The 25,287-nt window shown below is 41.4% G+C and overlaps 1 protein-coding gene across 2 annotated transcripts in view; it reads right to left on the reverse strand.

Moving 5' to 3' along the window:
* PDE4DIP (phosphodiesterase 4D interacting protein) overlaps positions 1-25,287 on the reverse strand; it is a 238,489-nt gene that overhangs the window by 203,497 nt on the left and 9,705 nt on the right. Inside the window, exon 1 of one of the 2 annotated variants that reach the window (XM_055584581.1) lies at positions 25-275. The exons of the other annotated variant lie outside the window; for it this stretch is intronic. Within the exon in view, the coding sequence (XP_055440556.1) occupies positions 25-44 (20 nt within the window). The 5' untranslated portion in view covers positions 45-275. Of the gene's footprint in view, positions 1-24; positions 276-25,287 lie in introns of those variants that run through there. 2 annotated transcript variants of the gene reach the window in all.

The following is a 25,287-nucleotide window of genomic DNA, read 5'->3' on the forward strand; positions in this document are numbered from 1 at the left end:
GCGGGAAAGACGCAGCTCACCTACCGTGTCCACGCCTGCTCCATTTTCCAGGCGCTGTCCTTACTCGCGGGACGCTCCTCACCCGGGAGTGGAAGCAGCCTGGGAAAATGAGAAGCCTGGCCCTCGAATCTCCAGCGCAAAGAACCTTGTCTTCCCCAGCTCCCTCTTTCTGTGTCGGCGAAGAGAGAGCTCTGCTCCGTGCTTCTTCAGAAAACCCGATTTGACGTGGCCAAACCTCTAGCTAACCGTGCTAGGGCACAAGGGAGGGACTGTTCTCAGTAGGAAGCCGACAGGAGCCGAGTGGCGCCCAGCGCTGTTTGGGGAGCTGGGGCCAGGGGCAGCGCGGCGGTGCGCGCACACACTCCAGGCTGAGACACCACTGGCTGGCACGAGTTGCTCGGCACCAGCTGAGCTGTCAACCGCGAGGGGAGGCGGGGCTCCCCGCAGCCAGTGTGCTGGGGCCCAGTCGGCCCCAGGTTACACGCCGCTGCCTGAACACACCCTTCAGTCTTCCCTGCCTGGATGATGCTGGCAGAGGAGCAGAGGGCTTAGAGGACTCCGCACCAAGCCCTCTGTCCCTTCCCTGAACCACCGAGGGGCTCTGGAAAAACCAACCAACTGATGGGAAAATCTGGAGAGGAAGTCCTCTTGGGTGTCTGCATTACCCCACCCACAGGTAACCCCCCAGCCAGAGCTGGAGTCTAGGAACGTTTTAGGTGCAATCTGAAAGCAAATGCAGCCCTTACAGGGTTATAAGACATGATGCTATTTTCCCAGAGATTTCATATGTCAGTGTCACCATTAATGTGGGGACCAGGAACTTTACTCGGGAAAGGAGGCATTCTTACAAAACCTTACAGCCTCATTAGCTGCCTCCATCTCAGACATCTTGATATTATGCTATTGTATCTCCCTGGGTTTCAATTTCCCAAGCACAAAGGCTACTGGGCTTTGTTAGCTTCAAGAGGGCAGTGGGTCCCTGAACTTCCTGGAAAAGCTTCAAGACAGTGGCCGTTCATGCGTGCTTAGTCACTCAAACGTGTCTGACGTTTTGCGACCCCATGGACTGCAGCCTGCCGGGCTCCTCTGTCAATGGGATTCTCCAGGCAAGAATACTGGAGTGGGTTGCCATGCCCTCCTCCAGGGGATCTTCCCAACCCAGGGATCAAACCCAGGTATCCCGCATTGCAGATGGATTCCTTGCCGTCTGAGCCACCAGGGAAGCCCAAGACAGTGGCCATCAGAACCCAAACCTTCCCTCTAACTGTTCTAAAATCATAGAAAAAGGCTCTTTGGCGATCCCGATGCCTGAGACCCTGTATCATCTATTTAAGTAACAGAGTTTCGACATATCAGACATGCTATAATTAAAGTGCGTACAGCCCCGAAGCGTCTTTTTAGCTCTAAAATAAAACCTTTTTATTAAGTGACATAATCACTGTGATTAGCATTACCACTGACCTTTTTTTAATTTGCAGAAAGCTTTATAGTGCCCACATGTGGCAAGGTTGACTTAGTTATATTCATTTCACAGATGATAAATTTGAGACCAAAGAGGCTCAAGGTCTGGTAAGGCTCTGATACAGGCTGTCTTCTATATGGTGCGGCCCCTGAGACATGTCCGCTGAAGAAAAGACCAACAAACCTTCTCTAGAACAAATTAATCCTCTCAGGTATCCTAAGAGTTTAACTTAGGAAGCATGAGTATTGGTGAGACTGAGTGTTGGGGAGACTCTAGGGAGCCTGTGTTCTTGGGGCAAACCATCATTCCTCCTCGTCAGTTAATTCTCCTAATTATCAGTACAGACTAAGGGTTGGGAGGGCAGGGTAACATCTGAGATTTCAGAAGAAATATCTGAAAGACCTGCCCACCAACCTCAACATAGCTTGTACCTAAGACCATGCTGGGATTTCTTTGGAAGGAATGATGCTAAAGCTGAAACTCCAGCATTTTGGCCACCTCATGCGAAGAGTTGACTCACTGGAAAAGGCTCTGATGCTGGGAGGGATTGGGGGCAAGAGGAGAAGGGGAGGACAGAGGATGAGATGGCTGGATGGCATCACTGACTCGATGGACGTAAGTCTGGGTGAACTCCGGGAGTTGGTGATGGACAGGGAGGCCTGGTGTGCTACGATTCATGGGGTCGCAAAGAGTCAGACACGACTGAGTGACTGAACTGAACTGAAGACCATGCTGCTCCTGAGCTTAGAATGTTTCCAGGAAATGTTTTAAGGTCCAGTTTGACCTGATACAAGGCTCACCAGGTCACCTCTCTCAAAAAGAATCCCTTGCTGCTTCTAAAGGCAAAGAAGAAAAAAAGAAAAAAAGGTGGGCAGGGAGAGCTAGAGTTCCATCTTCCATACCAAAGTTGGTGCTTTATTTAGTTTTGTCTCAAACCAAATTATGGGCTACTGAGTTTGGAGAGGAACTGTGTCTACAGCCAGACATGTGCTATATTCAAAAATTATAGCATTAGCTAGATAAACTGTGGGTGTCACAGACGCAAGGCTAGAAAATATGCTCATTTTAAAATTTTTATTTTTTTAAATTTATTTATTTTTCATTAGAGGATGGGCTTCCCCAGAAGCTCAGGTGGTAAAGAATCTGCCTGCAATGGGGGAGACCTGGGTTCGGTCCCTGGGTTGGGAAGATCCTCTGGAGGAGGGTAATATTCTTGCCTGGAGAATCCCCATGGACAGAGGAGCCTGGCGGGTTACAGTCTATGGGGTCACAAAGAGTCGGACACAACTGAGTGACTAAACAATTGGAGGATAATTGCTTTACAATATTATGTTGATTTCTGCCATATGTCAACATGAATCAGTCATAGGTATATATGCTCATTTTTAAAATAACTTTTACAAAGGTCATAAAACATTCATTGTAAAAGAATTGAAAAATACAGAAAAGTATATAGAAATTAAATCATCTATCATACCAAGAGATAATCAATGTTAAAGTTTGTTTAACTTTTTTCCAATCTTTTAAAAATATGTCATCTAATGCAAATGTTGACTCTCTCCTACACTTACAAGAGTATATTGTTGAAAAAAGAAATTTTTTTAATTAAATTTACTGTTAAAAGAACTAACTTTTTATTTTATTTTTTCCTCTCACTTTATTTTTTTTATTTTAATTGAATGATAATTGCTTTACAATGTTGCATTGATTTCTGTCATACTACAACATGAATCAGCCATAAGTATTGTCTTAAGTTTTAAAAGAAAATATTCAACCATATATCCACTTCTCCAGCACAACTGTTTAAATTTCTCCATATTTCCTATAATTATTATCCATATACTCAATATTACATAACCATTTGTATAGTTACAATTATGTACAGCTTAGCTATATCCCCCCTTTTCTCATTTATTAGATATTTGTCCATATTGTTACAGAATATTCATATTTATTATTCTAATGATTATATATCAATATAACTATAGTTTACTTAATAATATTCTATTACTGCATAGTTATATTATTTCTAATATTAGACTCTTATTAACAATGCCTTAATGAACTTTCCTACTTCATTATTTTATTCTTTTGAATTATTTCCTTAGTATAACTTTTTAAGGTAACGAAATTGTATAGTAAAAGAACCTTCTAATTTTATCATATTGCACAGTTTAAAGAGCACTAAGATTTATCATTTTAATTTTTTCCTTATCCAATAGATAAGTAATAACTAGGGGCTTCCCTGATAGCTTGGTAAAGAATCCACCTGCATTGCAGGAGATCCTGGTTCAATTCCTGGGACTGGAAGATCTGCTAGAGAAGGGATAGGCTACCCACTCCAGTATTATTGGGCTTCCCTTGTGGCTCAGCTGGTAAAGAATCCACCTGCAATGCAGGAGACCTGTGTTCAATCCCTGGGTTGGGAAGATCCCCTGGAGAAGGGAAAGACTACCCACTCCAGTATTCTGGCCTGGAGAATTCCATGGACTGTATAGTCCATGGGGTCGCAAAGAGTTGGACTTGACAGAGCGACTTTCACTTTCAAGTAATAACTTAATAGTTATAAGACCTTTTAGATATCTATCTGTATTTATATAGTATATAACTAATATCATCTCATTTTATCTTATATTTCTTAGAATACTAGCAAGTTCCTATTTCATATGTTTACTTGCAAACCATTATCTGTAGTAGCTAGTCATGAAATCCTGCTGTGTTGATCACTGTATTAGTCATCTTTGTGCTGAAACAATGCTGCTTAACAAAGAGCTCCCAAATCTCAGCATTGTACAACAAACATCCAATTGCACTCAAGGATCTGTGGTTCAGGTATGGGTTGGTTGGGCATGGATTCAACTCTGCTCCATGTAGCTCTCATTCCAGGATGCCTACTGAAGAAGCAGTGGCTACCTGGGGAATATTCTTCTAATGGTAGCATACAGGAGTATTAAGAGAGTTGGCAGAGACTGTGATGTCTCTTAAAGTCTCTGCTCAGAACAAATACATTGTCCCTTCTGCCATATTTAATTCTCCAAGGTAAGTCACATGGCCAAGTCCAGAGTCATGATGCAGGAAATTGCACTCTGCCCACAGAGTACAGAAGGGGTGAGTATTCTGAAATAAGAATACAATCTACCAGTTACTGTCAATTTCCACTGTTGTACTGATCTTTGGAGAACAATGCTCATCAAGATGAAACTTTTATCAGCTGGGGTCTCTGAATGACTCTAATGTCCAGTGTTCCTGCTGGGCCAAAATGAACATGTGGAATGAGCAAGAGATACACTTTTGTTGTATTAAGTTACTGAGATTTTGAGATTGTTTTTTTAATCAATTATTTATTTATTTGGTTGCCCCAGGTCTTAGTTGCAGCATGTGGGCTCCCTAGTGCTGCATGGGCTTCAGCAGTTGCAGCATGGGCTTAGTTGCTCCCCAGGATGTGGAATTTTAGTTCCCTGACCAAGAATGGAACCTGCATCCCCTGTATTGCAAGGAAGATTCTTAATCACCAGATCTCTAAGGACATTCTAGGGGTTATTTATTACTACAGAATAACATGGCCTATCCTGACAGAGCTTTTTTTTAAGAATTTCATTTAATTTTTTAATTCATTATAAGATAGGCAGAAGACTATAGATTCCATGGATCATTATGGTAGAAAGTCACATATCTTCCTCCCTGCATATCTCTCTCATTTTTCTAGATTAGAACTCAATCTGGATAGATAATGTTGATAAATTAAACCAGTTATATTATTCTTTCCTGAGTACACTGCTTCTGAACTGGTCAACTGATGGTGCATCAGGAAATATTTGAATTGATGATAAGGGACAAAAAATAGGACAAAAAATAGACTGTAACCTACCAGGCTCCTCTGTCCATGGAATTTTCCAGGCAGGAATACTGGATTGGGTTGCCATTTCCTACTTCAGGGGATCTTCCAAACCCAGGGATCGAAACCAAGTCTCCTGTGGTTTCTGCACTGCAGGCGGATTCTTTACCCACTGAGCCTGTCTTCATCATCAGTTCCAAATACTCCAATGGTACGTTTACCTTCCATTTATTTAGTTTTTTAATTTCCTTTCCCTTCCTTCTCCCCACCTTGATGGATTGCTTCATGAACTATAAGGCAATAAAATAACCATGTCTAATATATTTTTTGCCATATTCTCTTCTAAAGGTATAATATGTACTGACTCCTTTCATCCTCACAATAATGTAATGAGGTAAGCTCTAGTTATTTGTTTTGTAAGTAATTAATGTAGGACACAGGGAGGTAAATATTGTCTCCGTATATAAAGCTAAGATTTGAAACCAGTTTAGCTCCAAAGCATCATGCTTAGCCACTCACCACGTATGCTGTTTCCCTAATTTTGACCCCTAACATTCACTGAGACTTAGATAGGAGGACGATACGTTTGCCACACCTGTCACTTCACTGACCACTGCAGTTGACTCAGCTGACGTAGTTAATGAATAGACGTGTCCTTTGTCCCTCACAGCTCCATGTCCACCTCTCTAACCTTGGGTTTAAAATGTCCAAAAGGGAAGGGATATATGTATGTATATGGCTGATTCATTTTGCTGTACAGTAGAAACTAATACATCTATAGTTATAAAGAAATTATGCTGCTGCTGCTAAGTTGCTTCAGTAGTGTCCGACTCTGTGTGACCCCATAGACAGCAGCCCACCAGGTTCCTCTGTCCACGGGATTCTCCAGGCAAGAATACTGGAGTGGGTTGCCATTTCCTTCTCCAATGCATGCATGCAGGCTAAGTCACTTCAGTCATGTCTGACTCTGTGTGACCCCCAAGGACAGCAGCCCACCAGCCTCCTCTGTCCATGGGATTCTCCAGGCAAGAATACTGGAGTGGGTTGCCATTTCCTTCTCCAAAGCAACTATACTCCAATAAAATTAATTAAAAAAAAAATGTCCTTCTCAGACAGCAATCATTCTGCAGGCAAGGATAGAGTGTCTGTAGCAACGACCACCACAAATTCTTTCCTTCTTCTTCCATTGAGAGATGGAATCTAATTCTTCTTGCCTTTTTTTTTAAATCTTAGATCTAACTGACTGTAGAATATAATATAAAAGATGTTCTAGGCCTTCTGGGGCTAATTCAAAAAAAGCCTTGTAGTTTCATACTAGACTCTTGAAGGCACTTACTTTTGAAGCCCTGAGCTGCCAGATAAGAAACTTCCATGCTAGAGAAACCATGTGGAGAAGGCCCAAGACTACGTGAAGAGACAGAGAGAGGGGCCTAGTTGAGCCCACCATCTAGAAGTTCCCATCAAGGTGTCTGGCATGTGAGCAAAGCAGTCTGGGACCGTCCAGATCAGTTCAGCCACCAGCTGGAATAATCAAGCAACTCCAGCTGTGGTTATACAGAATAGATTTACCCTGCTGAGTCATGCTAGAATTAACGGTCCCTAAAACCATGAGATGGGGCTTCCCTGGTGGCACTAGTGGTAAAGAACTCAACTGCCAGTGCAAGAGACATAGGAAAGAGGGTTCGATCCCTGGGTCAGGAAGATCCCCTGGAGTAGGAAAAGGCAACCCACTCCAATATTCTTGCCTGGAGAATCTCATGGACAGAGGAGCCTGGCGGGCTACAGTCCATAGAGTCACAGAGCTGGACATAATTGAAGCGACTCAACATGTACACACGCAAAACCCTGAGATATAATAAAGTGATTTTTGTCGAGCCATAGGTTTTGGAATAGTTTCCTAAGTAGCATTAGATAGTGGTACCATATTTGGTACCTTTAAGTGGGGTGTAGCTGTGCTGCTGCTGCTGCTAAGTCGCTTCAGTCGTGTCCAACTGTGTGCGACCCCATAGCTGGCAGCCCACCAAGCTCCTCTGTCCCTGGGATACTCCAGGCAAGAACACTGGAGTGGGTTGCCATTTCCTTCTCTGGGGCATAGCTGTAACAAAAACTTAAAACCAGTGGCAGTATCTTTGGGACTTGGATGCCACAGAAGCTGTAAAGACCTCTTAATGAAGCTGGAAGGACACTGAGGAGACTGCTGAAGAGTCTATGAAGGACAGTGAAGAAAATATTATTGGAGACTGAAAAAAAAAATAACCTATGTTATGTACTGGCAGAAATTTAGCAACACCATTACCCATGGGAATGTGGAAAACAGAAAATGTTACCTAATGAACGGGAAGATCTGGCAGAGAAAATTTTTAGGCAGAATTGAAAATATACTAACTGGTTGCTTTTAGTCACATATGATAATATATGAATATAAAAGATGGGCTAAAAAAAAAGAAGAACCATTCAGTTTTTAAGCAGAATTTAGAAGAAATATAGTCAGGGTTTGCTAGTCAAAAGTCAAACTGCTCTCATCTTCATTTTCCCCAGACAGCAAAAGCTTTCAAAATAGGAAGCAGTTTCAGGACAAAAGAAAAAACAAAAAATCAAATCCAGGATTTAAGTATTAGACACATGACATGGTTAAGACCTCAAGAAGATTTAAGATAGCGCCTCATACACCATTTCAGTCAAACAAAAAGACCTATATGAAGCTTAAGCATGTGTCTTTCCACTAGACAAAAGAGCTTCTAAAATGTTCAGGGCCCATTATCCTATAGGATAATTACCATTATCCTATATCATATTATCCTATAGTGATATTGCACAGGAGGCAGTGATCAGGACCATCTCCAAGAAAAAGAAATGCAAAAAGGCAAAACGATTGTCTGAGGAGGCCTTCCAAGTAGCCGAGAAAAGAAGAGAAGTGAAAGGCAAAGGAGGAAAGGAAAGATATACCCATCTGAATGCAGAGTTCCAAAGAGTAGCAAGGAGAGATAAGAAATCCTTTTTCAGTGATCCATGCAAAGAAATAGAGGAAAACAACAGAATGGGAAAGACTAGAGATCTCTTCAAGAAAATTAGAGATACCAAGGGAACATTTCATGCAAAGATGGGAACAATAAAGGACAGAAATGGTATGGAACTAACCATAGAAGCAGAAGATATTAAGAAGAGTGGCAAGAATACACAGAAGAATTATACAAAAAGATCTTGGTGACCAAGATAACCACCATGTTGTGATCACTCACCTAGAGCCAGACATCCTGGAATGTGAAGTCAAATGGGCCTTAGGAAGCATCACTGCAAACAAAGCTAGTGGAGGTGACGGGAATTCTAGTTGAGCTATTTCAAATCCTAAAAGATGATGCTTTAAAGTGCTACACTCAGTATGCCAGCAGATCTGGAAAACTCAGCAGTGGCCACAGGACTGGAAAAGGTCAGTTTCCATTCCAATCCCAAAGAAAGGCAAAGCCAAAGAATGTTCAAACTACTGCACAATTGCATTCATCTAACATGCTAGCAAAGTAATGCTCAGAATTCTCCAAGCAAGATTTCAAGAGTATGTGAACCGAGAACCTCCAGATGTTCAAGCTAGATTCAGAAAAGGCAGAGGAACCAGAGATCAAATTGCCAGCATCTGCTGGATCACAGAAAAAGCAAGAGAATTCCAGAAAAACATCTACTTCTGCTTTATTGACTATGCCAAAGCCTTTGACTGTGTGGATCACAACAAACTGTGGAAAATTCTTCAAGAGATAGAAATGCCAGACCACCTTACTTGCCTCCTGAGAAATTTGTATGCAGGTCAAAAAGCAACAGTTAGAACCAGACACGGAACAATGGACCATGTCCCAAATTGGGAAAGGAGTACGTCAAGACTGTATATTGTCACCCTGCTTATTTAACTTATATGCATCATGTGAAATGCCAGGCTGGATGAACCACAAGCTGGAATCAACATTGCTGGGAGAAATATCAATAATCTCAGATATGCAGATGACACCACCTTTATGGCAGAAAGTGAAAAGGAACTAAAGAGTCTCTTGATAAAAGTTAAAGAGGAGAGTGAAAAAGCTGGCTTAAAACTCAACATTCAAAAAATGAAGATCATGGCATCCAGTCCCATCACTTCATGGTAAATAGATGGGGAAATAATGAAAACAGTGAGAGACTTTATTTTCTTGGGCTCAAATCAAAATCACTCAAAATCACTGCAGATGGTGACTACAGCCATGAAATTAAAAGACGCTTGTTTCTTGGAAGAAAAGCTATGACAAACCTAGATAGCATATTAAAAAGTAGAGACATTACTTTGCCAACAAAGGTCTGTCTAGTCAAAGCTATGGTTTTTCCAGTAGTCATGTACGGATGTGAGAGTTGGACCATAAAGAAAGCTGAGTGCTGAAGAATTAATGCTTTTGAACTGTGGTGTTGGAGAGGATGCCTAAGAGTCCCTTGGACTGCAAGGAGATCATACCAGTCATCCTAAAGGAAATCATTCCTGAATATTCATTGCAAGGACTGATGCTGAAGCTGAAACTCCAATTCTTTAGCCATCTGACATGAAGAAGTGGCTCATTAGAAAAGACCGTGATGCTGAGAAAGATTGAAGGCAGGAGAAAGGGACAACAGAGAATGAGATGGTTGGATGGCATCACTGACTCAAAGGACATGAGTTTGAGCAAGCTCCGGGAGTTGGTGATGGACAGGGAAGCCTGGCAGGCTGCAGTCCATGTGGTCTCAAAGAGTCAGACCCGACTGAGCGACTGAACTGATACTGATACTGATCCTATAGCAGCCTCTCAGGCAGCCCAAGGAAGAGAAGACTGTTTCACAATAAAAAGCAGTGTGTCTCTTGTCTAGAAGAGTTAATTTTAAATTAGTACAAAAGATGACCTCAAAGTTTTTAAGCCAATTGTACCAGCATGTACTGAAAGGGATTAAGACAATACAGCAGGAAAAGATACCTCTGGACCTTCAACTGGCTGCTGAGAGGAAGCAGGCTAAGTTACTCAACTGCATAAAACGGGCCAGAGTGGACATCCTTGTCTTGTTCCTGATCTTAGAGGAAATGCTTTTAGCTTTTCACCACTGAGTATGATGTTAGCTCTAAGTTTGTCATACATGGCCTTTATCATGTTGAGGTATGTTCCCTGTAGGGAGAAGGAAATGGCAACCCACTCCAGTATTCTTGCCTGGAGAATCCTGTAGACAGAGGAGCGTGGAGGGCTGCTGTCCATAGGGTCGCACAGAGTTGGACACGACTGAAGTGACTTAGCATGCATGCATGCATTGGAGAAGGAAATGGCAACCCACTCCAGTATTCTTGCCTGGAGAATCCCAGTGACAGAGGAGCCTGGTGGGCTGCCATCTATGGGGTCGCACAGTCGACTGAAGCGACTTAGCAGCAGCAGCATCATGTTCCCTCTATGCTTACTTTCTGGAGCATTTTTATAAAAATGGGAAAAGAATTTGAAAATGATTAGATACAGGAATACATATAACTGAATCACTTTGTGGAACACCTAAAACTAATGCAACATTGTTAATCAACTGTACTCCAATACAAAATAAAAAGTTTTTTAAAAAATGAGAAAAAAAGTTACTCAACTGCAAAAAAAGGACTGTTTCTTATTAAAAAGGAAGAATGACTCAAAGAGCAGAATGAAGAGCCCAGAGGACACCAAGAAATCTTCAGATCAAGAGGAATCAGACTTCAAGGAGCTGTAACCCAGAAGTCTCTTCTTCACCTGAACTTGACTTAGATGGAGAGATTCTGGACTTCCGAATCAACACAGGAAAAGTTATGAAACTTGCAGGGACTTTGGGATGAAGTGAGCAATGCGTGTAGTAATGCTTATGGTCAAAAGGTGGAAGAATATGGTCAATTAAAGATGGTTGAAAATTCTTCACTAATTCCTTTGGGAGATTTGGGTTTAGTGACTTTCTTGACCCATAGAATGTGCTGTGAGGTCATAAATTCTGAGGTTGCATCAGCTTCTACCTGCGTGCTAAGTCGCTTCAGTCGTGTCCGACTCTTTTCGACCCTGTGGACCACTAGGTCCCTCGGTCCATGGGATTCTCCAGGCAAGAATACTGGAGTGGGTTGCCATTTCCTTCTGTAGGTGGTCTTCCCAACCCAGGGATCAAATCTTGCCCTCTTACATCTCCTGCATTGGCAGGTGGGTTCTTTACCACTAGCGCCACCTGGGAAGCCCTTGATATTCTGAGTTGCCATGAAAGAAGTGTGATTACTTTTCTGGAGAGACACTGAGGACAGGCCCTGAGACCCTTGTGAAATATTACCCAGCAGTCTGCATGCAGGCACTAGGTCTCATGTGGATTCTGTGCCAGATGTGAGTGTAGTTGCTTTGGGAACTCCAGAGCAGCCTTCAGCTTAATTCTACTGAGTGACCCAGTGAATATCACATGATGCAGACAAATCGCTCAGCTGAGACCTGTCCAAATTCCTGACCCACAAAATCACAAGATATAATAAAATAGTGTTGAGCCACTGTTTTGAAGTACATCATTATGAAGAAGTAGACAACTGGAAGAATGCCTTAAAATGTACACAATAATTCTGATACATTATCTCATTCATTCATTCAAAAATACTGAGGACTGTTACATGTCAGGCAAAATTATTATATTAATATATATTAGAGACAGAGCAGTTAAAAAAATAACCAGCAAAGACCCTGTTTCATGGAGTTTACAGTCTACTGCGATAGGCAGACAATAGACAAAGAAATAACCACAACATGCCAGATGGTGACAAGTGCAACGAAAAGAAACCAAGCAGCATTAACGTCCCAGGAAAGCAACCTTCTTTTATAAGTGAGGAAATGAAGCCTTAAAGAAACTTAATGATGGGCTAGTAAGAAAAGCAGGTTCCTAGGTATAATAAAACTGGAGCTTTATGTGGTGAAAACTGTCCAACAGAGTTCATAAATGCAAATCTGTTATCTGTATTATTAGTGCAACAGGGGAAACTAATTGGCAGAATTGAGACTTGGATGGATGTGCCTGCTTCCCCGAGCCATGCAAGTAACCTGGAGAGAAAAGGTTACGAGTACATGAATTGAAAGATCTGCCCTCCAGTAGCTGGAATTGGGCAGAGGCTGGAGGAGATGTGTGATCCAGGACCATACATAGGAAGCCAAGTGGCAGCTGTGCCTCAGGGCAACAGAGAGCAGAACCAGGAGCAGTTTAGGAGAGATTGGGAGATACCCCTTGAGATAAGTAGAAATATTTGTGATGGGGAAGGGGCTTTTAAAAAATATTTCATTTCCTAAATGAAAAAGTGGGAGATCAAAGGTAGCTAAGCTCATGACACCAAATAAATGTATTTGGTTAATAAAACTCAGGGACAATTTGGTTGCCTTAGTTCATGCAGTTCAACATTAGTTCAGTGCCTACAGGAGCATGTGCTAGGCTGTGTACTTCATGTTTAAAATCTAGTGTAGGACTACTGGGCATATTCCCAGAAAAAAAGACATGTGCATCCCAATGTTCATAGCAGCACTATTTACAATAGGTATGACATGGAAGCAACCTAAAAGTCCATCAGCAGATGAATGGATAAAGAAGACTGATACATCTATACAATGGAATATTACTCAACCATAAAAAAGAACAAACTGGGTCATTTGTAAAGATGTGGATGGACCTAAAGAGTGTCATAGTCATACAGAGTGAAGTAAGTCAGAAAGAGAAAAACAAATATCATATATTAATGCATATATGTGGAATTTAGAAAAATGGTATGTGTGCTCAGTCATGTCTGACTCTGCAACCTCATGAACTATAACCCACCAGGCTCCTCTGTCCATGGAATTTTCCAGGCAAGAATACTGGAGTGGGTTGCCATTTCTTACTCCAAGGGATCTTCCCAACCCAGGGATCGAACCCTGATCTCCTGCATTAGCACAGATTCTTTACCCACTGAGCCATTGGTATAGATGACCCTATTTGCAAAGCAAAAATATAGACACAGACATAGAGAACACATGTATGGATACCAAGGTGGGAAGTGGGGGGTGGTGGTGGGAGGAATTGGGAGACTAGGGTTGACACATGTACATTATTGATAATATGTATAAAATAGATAACTAATGCAAACATACTGTAAAGTACAGGGAACTCTACTTAATGCCCTGTGGTGACCTGAATGGGAAGGAAGCTTAAAAGGGGGGGACATACGTATACACACATAGCTGATTCACTTTGCTTTACAGTATAAACCAACACAACATTGTAAAGTAACTATAGTCCAATAAAAATTAATTTAAAAAATCTAGTGTGGAAAGTGAGGCAGGCATTCATCATATCACCATACAAATCAAATTGTGTAAGTGCTGTGATAAAGGTACAAAGAGGAACACAAATGAGTGACTGATTAATTCAATCTGATTAGAGAAAGTTTCATGAAAAAGGTAGTGCCTGAGTAGGGTCATGAAGGATGCTAGTAATAAAAATCTTTGTCATATATTAGGATTACAAAAGGCAGTACTTTTACTTAAAAAATCTAAAGTTTCACTGGTAGAAGGAGAAACGTCCCCAGTCTCCTCTGAATGACTGCCTAGTGAAAGTGAAAGTTGCTCAGTTGTGTCTGACTCTTTGCGACCCCATGGACTATACAGTCCATGGAATTCTCCAGGCCAGAATACTGGAGTGGGTAGCCTTTCCCTTCTCCAGGGGCTCTTCCCAACTCAGGGGTCGAACCCAGGTCTCCCACATTGCAGGCAGATTCTTTACCAGCTGAGCCATAAGGGAAGCCCAAGAATGACTGCCTAGGGTCCCACTCATTTGGAAGAGCTGCGCAGTGGTGCTGACATCACTGGCTAAGGCAGACTTGGGCTCTGATCAGCCCCATCGATTTCCAGCTTTGTGATGCTGACAAGTTACTTAAACTGTGTGCTTTGATTTCCTCATTTGTAGACTAAGGTTAATGATAATATGACTTACCTAGTAGGCTAATGGTGAGAACAAAATGAAATAACACATGAAAAGTGTATAATTCATTGTACAGCACATTTTAAGCATTCAATAAATCATAGCTATTCTTTTATTAATGTTTGTATACCGGGCAGGATTCCAACCCTGTATAGAAGTTGTGAATTTTAGTTTCAGTTCTTATTCCAAACTGGTATCTAGGGCTAGGCCAGTGATCCAGATTTTTCACTTCTCAGCTCTCTGATTCATCACATGAGACCAAGACACTGGCAAGGAAGTTGAAAGACCTGGTTCCCTCACTTCCTGGTTGGAGTTCTAGGGACAAAAGTGGTTATTTCCTCTGTCTTATGTTCCTCCCTTTATCTCAGACCTTCTTCCCTTGTCTTGAGGACTCCGTGTGTGTGTGTGTGTGTGTGTGTGTGTTTATTTACACTTCACAATTAGCCTCGGAGAAGGCAATGGCACCCCACTCCAGTACTCTTGCCTGGAAAATCCCATGGATGGAGGAGCCTGGTAGGCTGCAGTCCGTGGGGTCGCTGAGGGTCGGACACGACTGAGCAACTTCACTTTCACTTTTCACTTTCATGCATTGGAGAAGGAAATGGCAACCCACTCCAGTGTTCTTGCCTGGAGAATCCCAGGGACGGGGGAGCCTGGTGGGCTGCCGTCTATGGGGTCGCACAGAGTCGGACACGACTGAAGCGACTTAGCAGCAGCAGTTAGCCTTGTGTGTGTGTGTGTTTATTCACACTTCACTAGTTAGCCTTGTCTGTCAGCTGTAACAAAAACCTCAAGGAAAGAAAGTATGACCAAGCCTTCAGACAGCTGGTGGTAATTTAATTATACAATCCCCCTTATCCTTTCAACACCCACTATTTATGTGTACCCAATGTTGGAGGAGGGGGAATCATGCAAGAAATGTGGTACATAAATTTCTAGGAAAAAGGGGGTTGGAACACTGAAGAAAGACTTGTACGAATTAACTGGATACTTTGCTTTGCTTTGAATGTAGATATTGGGCCTTAAAAATGGAAGGGACTGATGTGAGAGTTAATAAATTTCTGGAACCAGAAACAATAGAGGAATAAATTAAACAAATAGTTTTCAAGGCATTCATGACAACTGCACCATCACTAAAACCTGATCATTTACCAGGATGGGACAAGGAGCTCCAGTCCAAGGCCAAGGAGCATGTATCAGGCAACCTAGGCTGCTTAAAAAATCCATGGAGGTTATAACTAAAGGCAGTGATGATTCTGGTTTAGAGCTCAGATTGGATTCTGAATTAGAAAGCATATTGCTAAGGACAAGGCAGCCAAACAGCTATGGTCCCTGTTCTTATTCCTCGTATCATGCCATCTACTAGCTTGTCCCCCAACTGACCAAGGTGGATTTCTCTGGCTTTAAAATTCTGGCAGACACTAACAATCCCATAACATATATAACAAACATATATGTTATGTTTCACACACACATATACACATATTTTCATATATGTGTATACATATTTATCTACAACATGAATCAGCTTTTAAAACTTTCTATTTTGAGAAAATTAAAAAAAATTTTAAACATATGGCATTTCAATCATGTCCAACTCTTTTCAACCCTATGGACTGTAACCTGCTCCTCATCCATGGGATTCTTCAGGCAAGAACACTGGAGTGGGTTGCCATGCCTCCTCCAGGGGATTTTGACAACAAAGGAATCAAACCCGTGTCTCCTGGGTCTCCCGGACTGCAGGTGGATTCTTTACCCACTGAGCCACTTGGAAAGCCTATGTTTCATGTTGGTACTACAGCTAAGTATTAGTGTTAGTAGCTCAGTCGTGTCCAACTCTTTGTGACCCCATGGACTATAGCCTGCCAGGCTCCTCTATCCATGGAATTCTCCAGGTAAGAATACTGGAGTGGGTAGCCATTCCCTTCTCCTGGGGACAAATTCTTTACCGTCTGAACCACCAAGAAAGCCCTGTTATGTTTCATATATATGCATATATACATTTTCATATATGTGTATAAACATTTATCTACAACAGTTTTTAAAACTTTCCATTTTGAGAAAATTTTTAAAAAATTTAAACATATGGCAAAGTTGCAAAAACAGTACAATGAAGTGATACAAATCCTTCACAGGATTCACCAATTGTTAACATTTTACCACATTTGTTTTTCTCTCTCTCCCCTGCAGCACAGTTACTGATGAGACATATGAAAGATGCAGACTCTTCACCCCTCATATTTCAGTGTGTATCTCTTATTGCTGCTGTTTAGTTGCTCAGTCCTGTTCCACCTCTGCAACCCCATGGACTGTAGCCCACCAGGCCCCTCTGTCCATGGGATTTCCCAGGCAAGAATACTGGAGTAGGTTGCCATTTCCATTTCCAGGGGATCTTCTTGACCCAGGCATTGAACCTGTGTCTCCTGCTTGGCAGGTGGATTCTTTTGCCACTGAGCCACCTGGGAAGTCATGTATATCCTGCTGCTGCTGCTGCTGCTAAGTCACTTCAGTCGTGTCCGACTCTGTGCGACCCCATAGACGGCAGCCCACCAGGCTCCCCCGTCCCTGGGATTCTCCAGGCAAGAGTACTGGAGTGGGACGCCGTTGCCTTCTCCGCATGTATATCCTAAGAATAACTAAACTTATTATCGCTGTTACTATGTAAAAGAATATTCCACCTCTCCCAGGTCAACTTTTGTCACCATTAAACAGAATCTGATTGACATATTTGCCTTGAGTTACTTAATTAAAATCAGGAGGTCTCCCTGATAGCTATTTGGTTCAAATTTGCACAACCAAGAGGACTCATCAAAACATCACTCCCAGGACAAAAGCGAAATATACAACAAAGACAAATTCCCTCTTCTACACTTAGAACTACGGAAGTCAATTTCTTGGCAATTTAGACCAGCTGTTTGTCCTCTCTTCCAGCTGGCAAGGGTTCAAAAATATTGAGATAAAGCCTCAGAAAGCCTCATACAATCAACAAAAAAATTTTAATGAGAAAAATCCCTCATTTGTGTATGCACTTTTGTTTTAATTTTCATCTTAGCATTTAAGAAGCCAGGATACTGAGCTGTGAAGTTCAACATCAAATATCTGGCAATCCTAGACATAAAATAAGCATACCTCCACAGTCCTTCATCCTTACAAAGTTCAAATAAGTAGAGTGGCTGTAAAAGTTAATCCCATTCTAGGAAATAAAAGCAAAACTAAACAAGTGGGACCCACTTAAACCCATAAGCTTTTGCACAGCAAAGGAAACAATAAAAATGAAAAGACAACCCACAGACTGGGAAAAAATATTTGCAAACGATGTGACCAACAAGGGATTAGTCTCCACAATTTTCAAACAGCTCTTGACACTTAACAGCATCAAAACAAACAACCGAATCAAAAAATGGGCAGAAGATCAAAATAGACATTGCTCCAAGGAAGACATACAGATGACCATTAGGCACATGAAAAGATGCTCAACACTACAAATTATTAGAGAAATGTAAATCAAAACTACAATGAGATATCACACCTGCCAAATGGCTATCATCCAAAAAATTCACAAATAATAAATGCTGGAGAGAGTGTGGAAAGAAGGGAACCCTCCTACACTGTTGGTGGGAATGTAAATTGGTATGGCCACTATGGAGAACAGTATGAAGGTTTCTTAAAAACTAAAAATAGAGCTACCATACAACCCTGCAATCCCATTCCTGGGCATATATCCAGAGAAAAGCATAATCTGAAAGGATCCATGTACCACAATGTTCATTGCAGCATTGTTTACAATAACCGAGAAGCAACCTAAATGTCCATTGACAGAGGAATGGATAAACCTAAATGTCCATTGACAGAGGAATGGATAAAGAAGATGTGGTACATACAGACAGTGGAATATTATTCAGTCCTTAGAAAGAATGAAATAAAACCACTTTCTGCAACACGGATGGACCTAGACAGTGTCATACTGAGTGAAGTATGTCAGAGAGAAGAAGAAATATCGTATGACATCCCTCATACATGGACTCTGAAAAGAAATTATACAAATGAACTTACTTACAAAACAAACAGATGCACAGACGTACAGAAGGAACTTATGGTTGGGGGTGTGAGGACTAGGGACAGAGACAGTTTGGGAGTTTGGAATGGACATGCACACACTGCTATATTGTAAATGGATGACCAACAAGGACCTACTGTACAGCACATGGAACTGTGCTTAATGCTATGTGGCAGCCTGGATGGGAGGGAGCTTGAGGGGGAGTGGATACATGTATATGTATAGCTGAGCCCCTTCGCTGTTCACCTGAAACTATCACAACATTGTTTGTTAAATGGCTGTACCCCAATACAAAAGTTTTTTAAAGTTAATTGCATTCTAGATCATATCAGTTTAGTAAAACAAGAAGCACACTCAATACTAACCACTATTATTCCTTTCAAAGAAATAAGAAAATAATCTTTAAATAACAAAAGTATTTCCCATTTTTTAGGCTAGGTCTGTGATATACCAATAGGTATAGAAATACTGTATGTTAGTCACTCAGTTGTGTCTGAGTCTTTGTGACCCCATGGACTGTAGCCCACTCCTGTCCATGGAATTCTCCAGGCAAGAATACTGGAGTAGGCAGCCATTCTTTTCACCAAAGGATCTCTCCAACCCAGGGATTGAACCTGGGTCTCCTACATTGCAGGCATATTCTTTACTATCTGAGCCACTAGGGAAGCAAAGATCACACCAAGTCCTTCTAGCCGGAAATGAACCAGTGACCTAAATTGCTAGCTGACTCTAAGTCAAAAGTTGTGATACAAAGAAAAGAATTATTGTGTTCTCTATTTGTTGGCTTCATTGTGTTCTCAAGACTTAGGGGAAGGGAGAAATCAAGGCCAGAAGGTCCTGGTGCTGATGGACTGATTAACTGGTTCAAGCTTTTGATTTAAAACTATGAAGGTGTTCAGGGCTGGACTTAAGGTGAGGGGAAGGGTACTCACCTGTGGTGCAAATTTTAAAAGATGTCCAGAGCTCAGCAATCAGGACAAATACAATATTTAAGGACAATATTTTAAAAAACCAAATTATCACAAAAAATCCATAATGAATAAGATGTCAAAATCTTAAATAAAGACAGGATCTACTCCCCCATTTGCATGATCCTGGGAGTGCTTCACTTGCTTCCCTGTGGTTCATCCCAGATGGTGTGACAAGAGGTAAACTTATACTCTCTAGTACTGTGTTCTGCTGACCCTGTTGGCAGTATCTCTTTGTGCATTAACGAACTGCCAGACATCGGGTGGGACCTCTAAGACACCACAGGGCAAAAGCGATTATATGAGCCAAGGCCAGCACTTGCAACCACCTTGCCAAATAATTTCAAGGCTCAGTGGAACGTTTCTGGGTTTTATAGGGTATCAGGGAAATGGCAGAACAGATGAGAAAGGGAGCTGTTGGAAGAGGGAAAAAAAAAGAACAGTTTACCTCATTAGTTGCTGCTAATTTGACCAGAATGGAATTTTCAAGAACCTATGCTTTTAGAAAACCTTGAGCACCAGGTCTCAGTTTGAGGTACCTGTCCACTCGACTCAGAAGCCAAACCTGCCTCACCTTCAGTCTTCCTGTCACATGAAGTGCTGTTGGCTCCGGAAATCAAAGTAGCCATGTGACATCCTCATAAAGGCTACAGTGAATTCCAGCTGCTTTAGGACACTTCATCAAACTCTGGAGGATAGTGAAGGACAGGGAAGACCGGCGTTCTGCAATCCATTCAATTACAAAGACTCGGACACAGCTTAGTGATTCAACAACACCTTTGGCAAGAGCTGCTCACCCATGAGTATCAGACCTGATGGAGCGACAGTGCAAAGCACCTACAGGTGCCCCCTGCTGGCAGAACCTATCTTACAGAATCAGCCTTACAATGTATTAATCCCTTGTGGGCCATTAGCTGGGACATAAAAGGTCCAGGTTTTCAGTCACCAACATTCCCCTATGTGTGATCTTACACCTGACCTGCTTCAAAATTTATGTTTCCTTCTAGGACTTCTGTCGGCACCAGGCATGTGCATGTCACAGCTTGCCTAGCTCTGAAACTTAGCCTGGAGAAGTGAACCATTTATCAGGTTCTTAACAGTCCCTTCACCTAGGGCCAGACTCTGTGTCTGGTTTTCTTTTAGGGAAGGCAGAGACAGAACCAGTCATTGCCAGCAATATCTTCCAGGGGTGCTGGGAGAGCTGACTGTGTGATCCAAGTCCGAGGTTTTTCTTGTTCTGAGGATACAGTCAAAAATCTTTAACATGACACACATAGCTTGGTATAGTCTTCAGCCTCAACTCTGGCTACACTTCTCCTTGACTTTTTTGTGCTTCATTTGTAACAGTCTCATTCCAGAAAGAAGGAATGGAAGGTATAAACCCTGTTGTTCCTCTAATTTCCAGAAGTTGAGGTAAGAGATGCAGACTGTGGTAGGCAATCTCCGAGAGGGCCTCCAATAATCCTTGGTAATCACACTCTTGGTATTATAAAGAGATTTCTTATAAATGTTTGGCTCACATTATTACCGAGGCTGAGAAATCCCAGTGTCTGTGTCTGGAAGCTGGAAACCCAAGAAATCTGATGGTGGTGTTCTAAGAGTTAGAGGGTCCACTGTGTGTAAGTCCCAGGCCTAGGGACTCTGCTCAGTAGTCAGGCAGAGAGAGAGAGAGAGAAAATTCTCCCTTCCTCCATCTTTTTGTTCTGTTTAGGTCCTCAGTGGATGGGATGCTACCCACCCACATTGTGGGGGAGGCAATCTGCTTTACTCAGTCTACTGATTTCAAATACCGATTATATCTAAAAACACCCTCACAGACTCACCCAGAAATAATGTTTAGCCCAACATCTGGGCACCCTGTGATCCAGTCAAGTTGACACATAAAATTAACCATCACAGATCCTAAGTTTTGGAGTGGTTGTCTATGCATCAATATGTAACTGATACACATAGTCCTGAACCTTCCCTCAATCCTAGGTCATGCTGCAGAGTTAGAGATCCAGCCCTTTCATTCACAAAGAAGCTATTATTCTTCTTACAGTAAGGAAGGACAAAGAATTCAGAGCCCTTATTTAAGGCTATACAACTGGAAAGGAGATTTATGGCGAAAATGAAGGAAATGATAAGGAGTTCTTTTGTAGGATCATACATTTTGTGTATTCTATAGAATACACTGTCTAAGCAGACTCTTTTCTTCTTTTAGAAAATATGTGATATTCATGACAACTCTTCTTATTGAGACAACAATAAATCTGTACATTTTATATTCAATACTTAGTTAGTGATTTCAAAGTCAAGATTTACACAGCAATGAGGCAAAAAGGTGTGGATTGGAATACTGTGGAGACTAAAAGGATGCCAAAATACGGCACTGCTTCTGTTTGTACACTGAGGTCACTTGTTCATGTTAGCATTTCTGTTATTGGCTCTACTTTCTCTGAGCAAATGTGGCATGATTGAATGTGGGTGTGCATGAGCACACACACAGTGGACAAAAGCCCCCCATTATGTGAACACATGTGCCCACTGCTCTGGGCAGTGAGCCCAGTTTGCTCTAAGTCTTTGTTATTTGCACAGTGTCCCAGATTCTCTTTTGAAATGTACAATTCACCCAATTTTATTAACCTGAATATGAAGCTATCTGATGCTTTTTGATAGAGTCTAGCTCATGTCTAGGTATAGCGTTTTGTTGTAAACAGGTCATTCGTTTCTCTGTGTTGACCTGCAGGCATTTTGCCATTTGAACTGAAAGCAAATCCTTGCAAGGTCAGATTTTAGTAATGCAGGTTATTATTTTAAAACAGATGACACTTCACACTTGTTATGCTAATTTGGAGATGGAACCATATTTGTCTAAGCTCTACCAAAGGCTTTCTGTTGCTTTTGTTTGCTTTGATCTTTTTTTTTTTAAGGAAAAGCAGATCAATGATCATTAAAAGGAAGGAGATTGTAAAGCATACAAGATGAACAAAAAAAATTTAACACCTGCCAATTGAGCACCGCCGCTACCATTTTATAACTGTGTGATCTTGTCAAAACATTTAACCTTTCTAAAGAACAGCAGGGATAATAATAACATCTTTCTCACAGAATTGTAGTAAGGATTAAATGAGATTATGATTATATGTTGCTTAAGATATGTATAATGCTGGTATGTAGCCAGTACTCAACAAATATTATTAATAACAAAATTACACATGTAGTAATGAAAACAATGATAATGCTGCTGCCATAGATGTCAGTGATCAAACATCTAAATCACAGAACGCTGTTTGGAACCCATTTGAGATCAAGTACAAACCCTATACTTATGAGGTTGCTCTGGCAAACAAGACTGAGAGAGCAAGTAACTAGAAGAGGTTGTAGTATCCTGAGGCAACCATTTCCCTGCCTGCTACACCCTTCCACCAAGAACTGGTTAACATATGCAACCTTCTGGGAAGGGATTTTTTAATATTATACAAGGTATTATTTTATTTGGCTCCAAAATCACTGCAGATGGTGACTGCAGCCATGAAATTAAAAGACGCTTACTCCTTGGAAGAAAAGCTATGACAAACCTAAACAACATATTGAAAAGCAGAGACATTACTTTGTTGACAAAGGTCTGTATAGTCAAAACTATGGTTTTCCCAGTAGTCATGTATGGATGTCAGAGTTGACTTGAAAGAAAGCTGAGCACCAAAGAATTGATGCTTTTCAACTGTGGTGTTGTAGAAGATGCTTGAGAGTCCCTTGGAATGCAAGGAGATCAAACCAGTCAATCCCAATGGAAATCAATCCTGAATATTTATGAAGCATCATGAACAACTGATGCTGAAGCTGAAGCTCCAATACTCTGGCCACCTGCTGCAAAGAGCTGACTCATTAGAAAAGACCCTGATGCTGGGAAAGATTGAAGACAGGAGGAGAAAAGGACAACAGAGGATGAGATAGTTGGATGGCATAACCAACTCAATGGACATGAGTTTGAGCAAGCTCCAGGAGATGGTGATGGACGGGGGAGCCTGGCTTGCTGCAGTCCATGGGGCTGCAAAGAGTCGGACACGACTGAGCAACTGAACAACAACAGTATCCTCAGTGGGCATGACCACCATCCTTTTGTACCCTCACCTAACCACCACCACCCTCATGCTGATGGGGGGTAAAACTTCAACTGAGGTTTAGCAAAAACCTCGACCAGAGGTTTCAAATACAGCTTAATACAGAGACTCCAATAAGGGGTTTTCCCTCCCCTCCTCTCAATTGTTTTCTGTGCTAGCTTTCTTCTCAGTGTCTGAAAAGTTTAGCAAGTTGTCTGCCAGCAGTCCCAGACCTACATTCTCCTTCAAGTTTCATCATGAGGAAGGCTGCCACTTTCAGGACACTCCGGAAGAACCCTGTCCGGATTAACTTGAGTCAATGCCCATCCCCAAACTAATTCCTGAGACTATGGAGAATAAATTACTCTTTTTTAAAAAGCTGACATTAAAAATTTTTTCTGTTTAAAGACTTAATTTTTAGAGCAACTTTAGATTTAAATTACTCTTTTTTGAAAGGCTTGTAATACCTCACTCCTAAACTTCATTCTTTTCATCCAGTATACCAACAAATCCTGTGGGCTCTACCTCCAAAACATATTCTGAATCTGTTCACTTCTTATCAGCTCCACTGCTGCTGCCGTGATTTAAATCACCATTTTCTTATATCTGTACCATTTACTAGAATAGTTTTCAGAGCTCCCTTCCTGCTTCTACTGTTAGAAGCACTCTTTCACTCCTAAAGTCTGTATTGCAATAGCAGAGTGATATTTTAAAACATTTTCCAGGTCATATAATGCTCCTGCTTCCTGGTTTCCCAATGTCCTTAGAATAGAATCAACTTCTTATTATGGCCTACAAGGTCTCATGTACCTAACCCAGCCCACTTCTTCTCCCTTATCTTCTTGCCATTCTCCTTTTTGTTTAACATGTTCCAGCTGCCCTGGTCTTCTTTGTGTTGCTCAAGCATAACAAGCTTATTTCTACCTTAGGAGTTTTACAATTACAGTTCTCCCATTGTCTGCCTCTTGGAGCTTCTCTGGTGGCTCAGTGGTAAAGATTCTGCCCGCCAAGTTCGATCCTTGAGTTAGAGAGATCCTCTAGGGAAGGAAATAGTGACTCCAGTGTTCTTGCCTGCAAAATCCCAGGGACAGAGGAGCCTGGTGGGTTACGGTCCAGGGATCACAAAGAGTTGGACAGGACTTAGCAACTAAACAACGACATCTGCCTCAGTTCCTTTCTAGCCAATGGCTTAATTTTATTTATCTTTTAAATCACTTTATTTGTATATTTATTTACTTGTTTACTGTCTATCTCCTCACCAGTCCTGATACAGCTTCATTAAACTTAAGCTTGTGAGGGTAGAGCCTTTATCAGATAATCTTATTCTTCATTCTACTCTAGCATCTAGAATTATGCCTGACATTGAATATATAATTTTTTAAAAGATGAATGAACTAAATTTGGCTAAATTCAGTTTCTAAAAAGACAATACTGAAAGGGGAGACCTAGAGAATCAACAGAACAGTTGAAACTAAAACAAACAAACAAACAAACAAAAAAACAAACAGGTTCAGAAGGGACAGAAGTAGGAGAAGCAGTAAGAACCCATTGGTCCCAACCATTTTTTTCACTCTTGCATTGCTCCATGAAGACACAATGTTAATGTAGAGAGTTAGGTTGCACTACTGTGGGTATCATTACCCTCATCTATCTAGAAGAGGGCAGAATGTTCCATCAAAACTTTAATAAAGCAATAGCAAAGAAGAGGTAATTCTCCAAAGGAAATGGAGGGTTACTGTCCAAATAAAGGAGGAGTGAATAAATGTCTCCCCACCAAAAAATAAAAAAGCCAAAAAAAAAAAAAAGAAAGAAAGAAAAAGAGAAACAAATGTCTGCAACAATCCTGGATGCGATATCTTGTCACCTAGGAGATATCAACTTTACTCTCATGTAAACTAATGTATGCTTAAGAAACGCAAACAGATTTTAATATT

The sequence above is a fragment of the Bubalus kerabau genome, chromosome 6, assembly GCF_029407905.1.
Source record: "Bubalus kerabau isolate K-KA32 ecotype Philippines breed swamp buffalo chromosome 6, PCC_UOA_SB_1v2, whole genome shotgun sequence".
Lineage (NCBI taxonomy): Eukaryota > Metazoa > Chordata > Mammalia > Artiodactyla > Bovidae > Bubalus > Bubalus kerabau.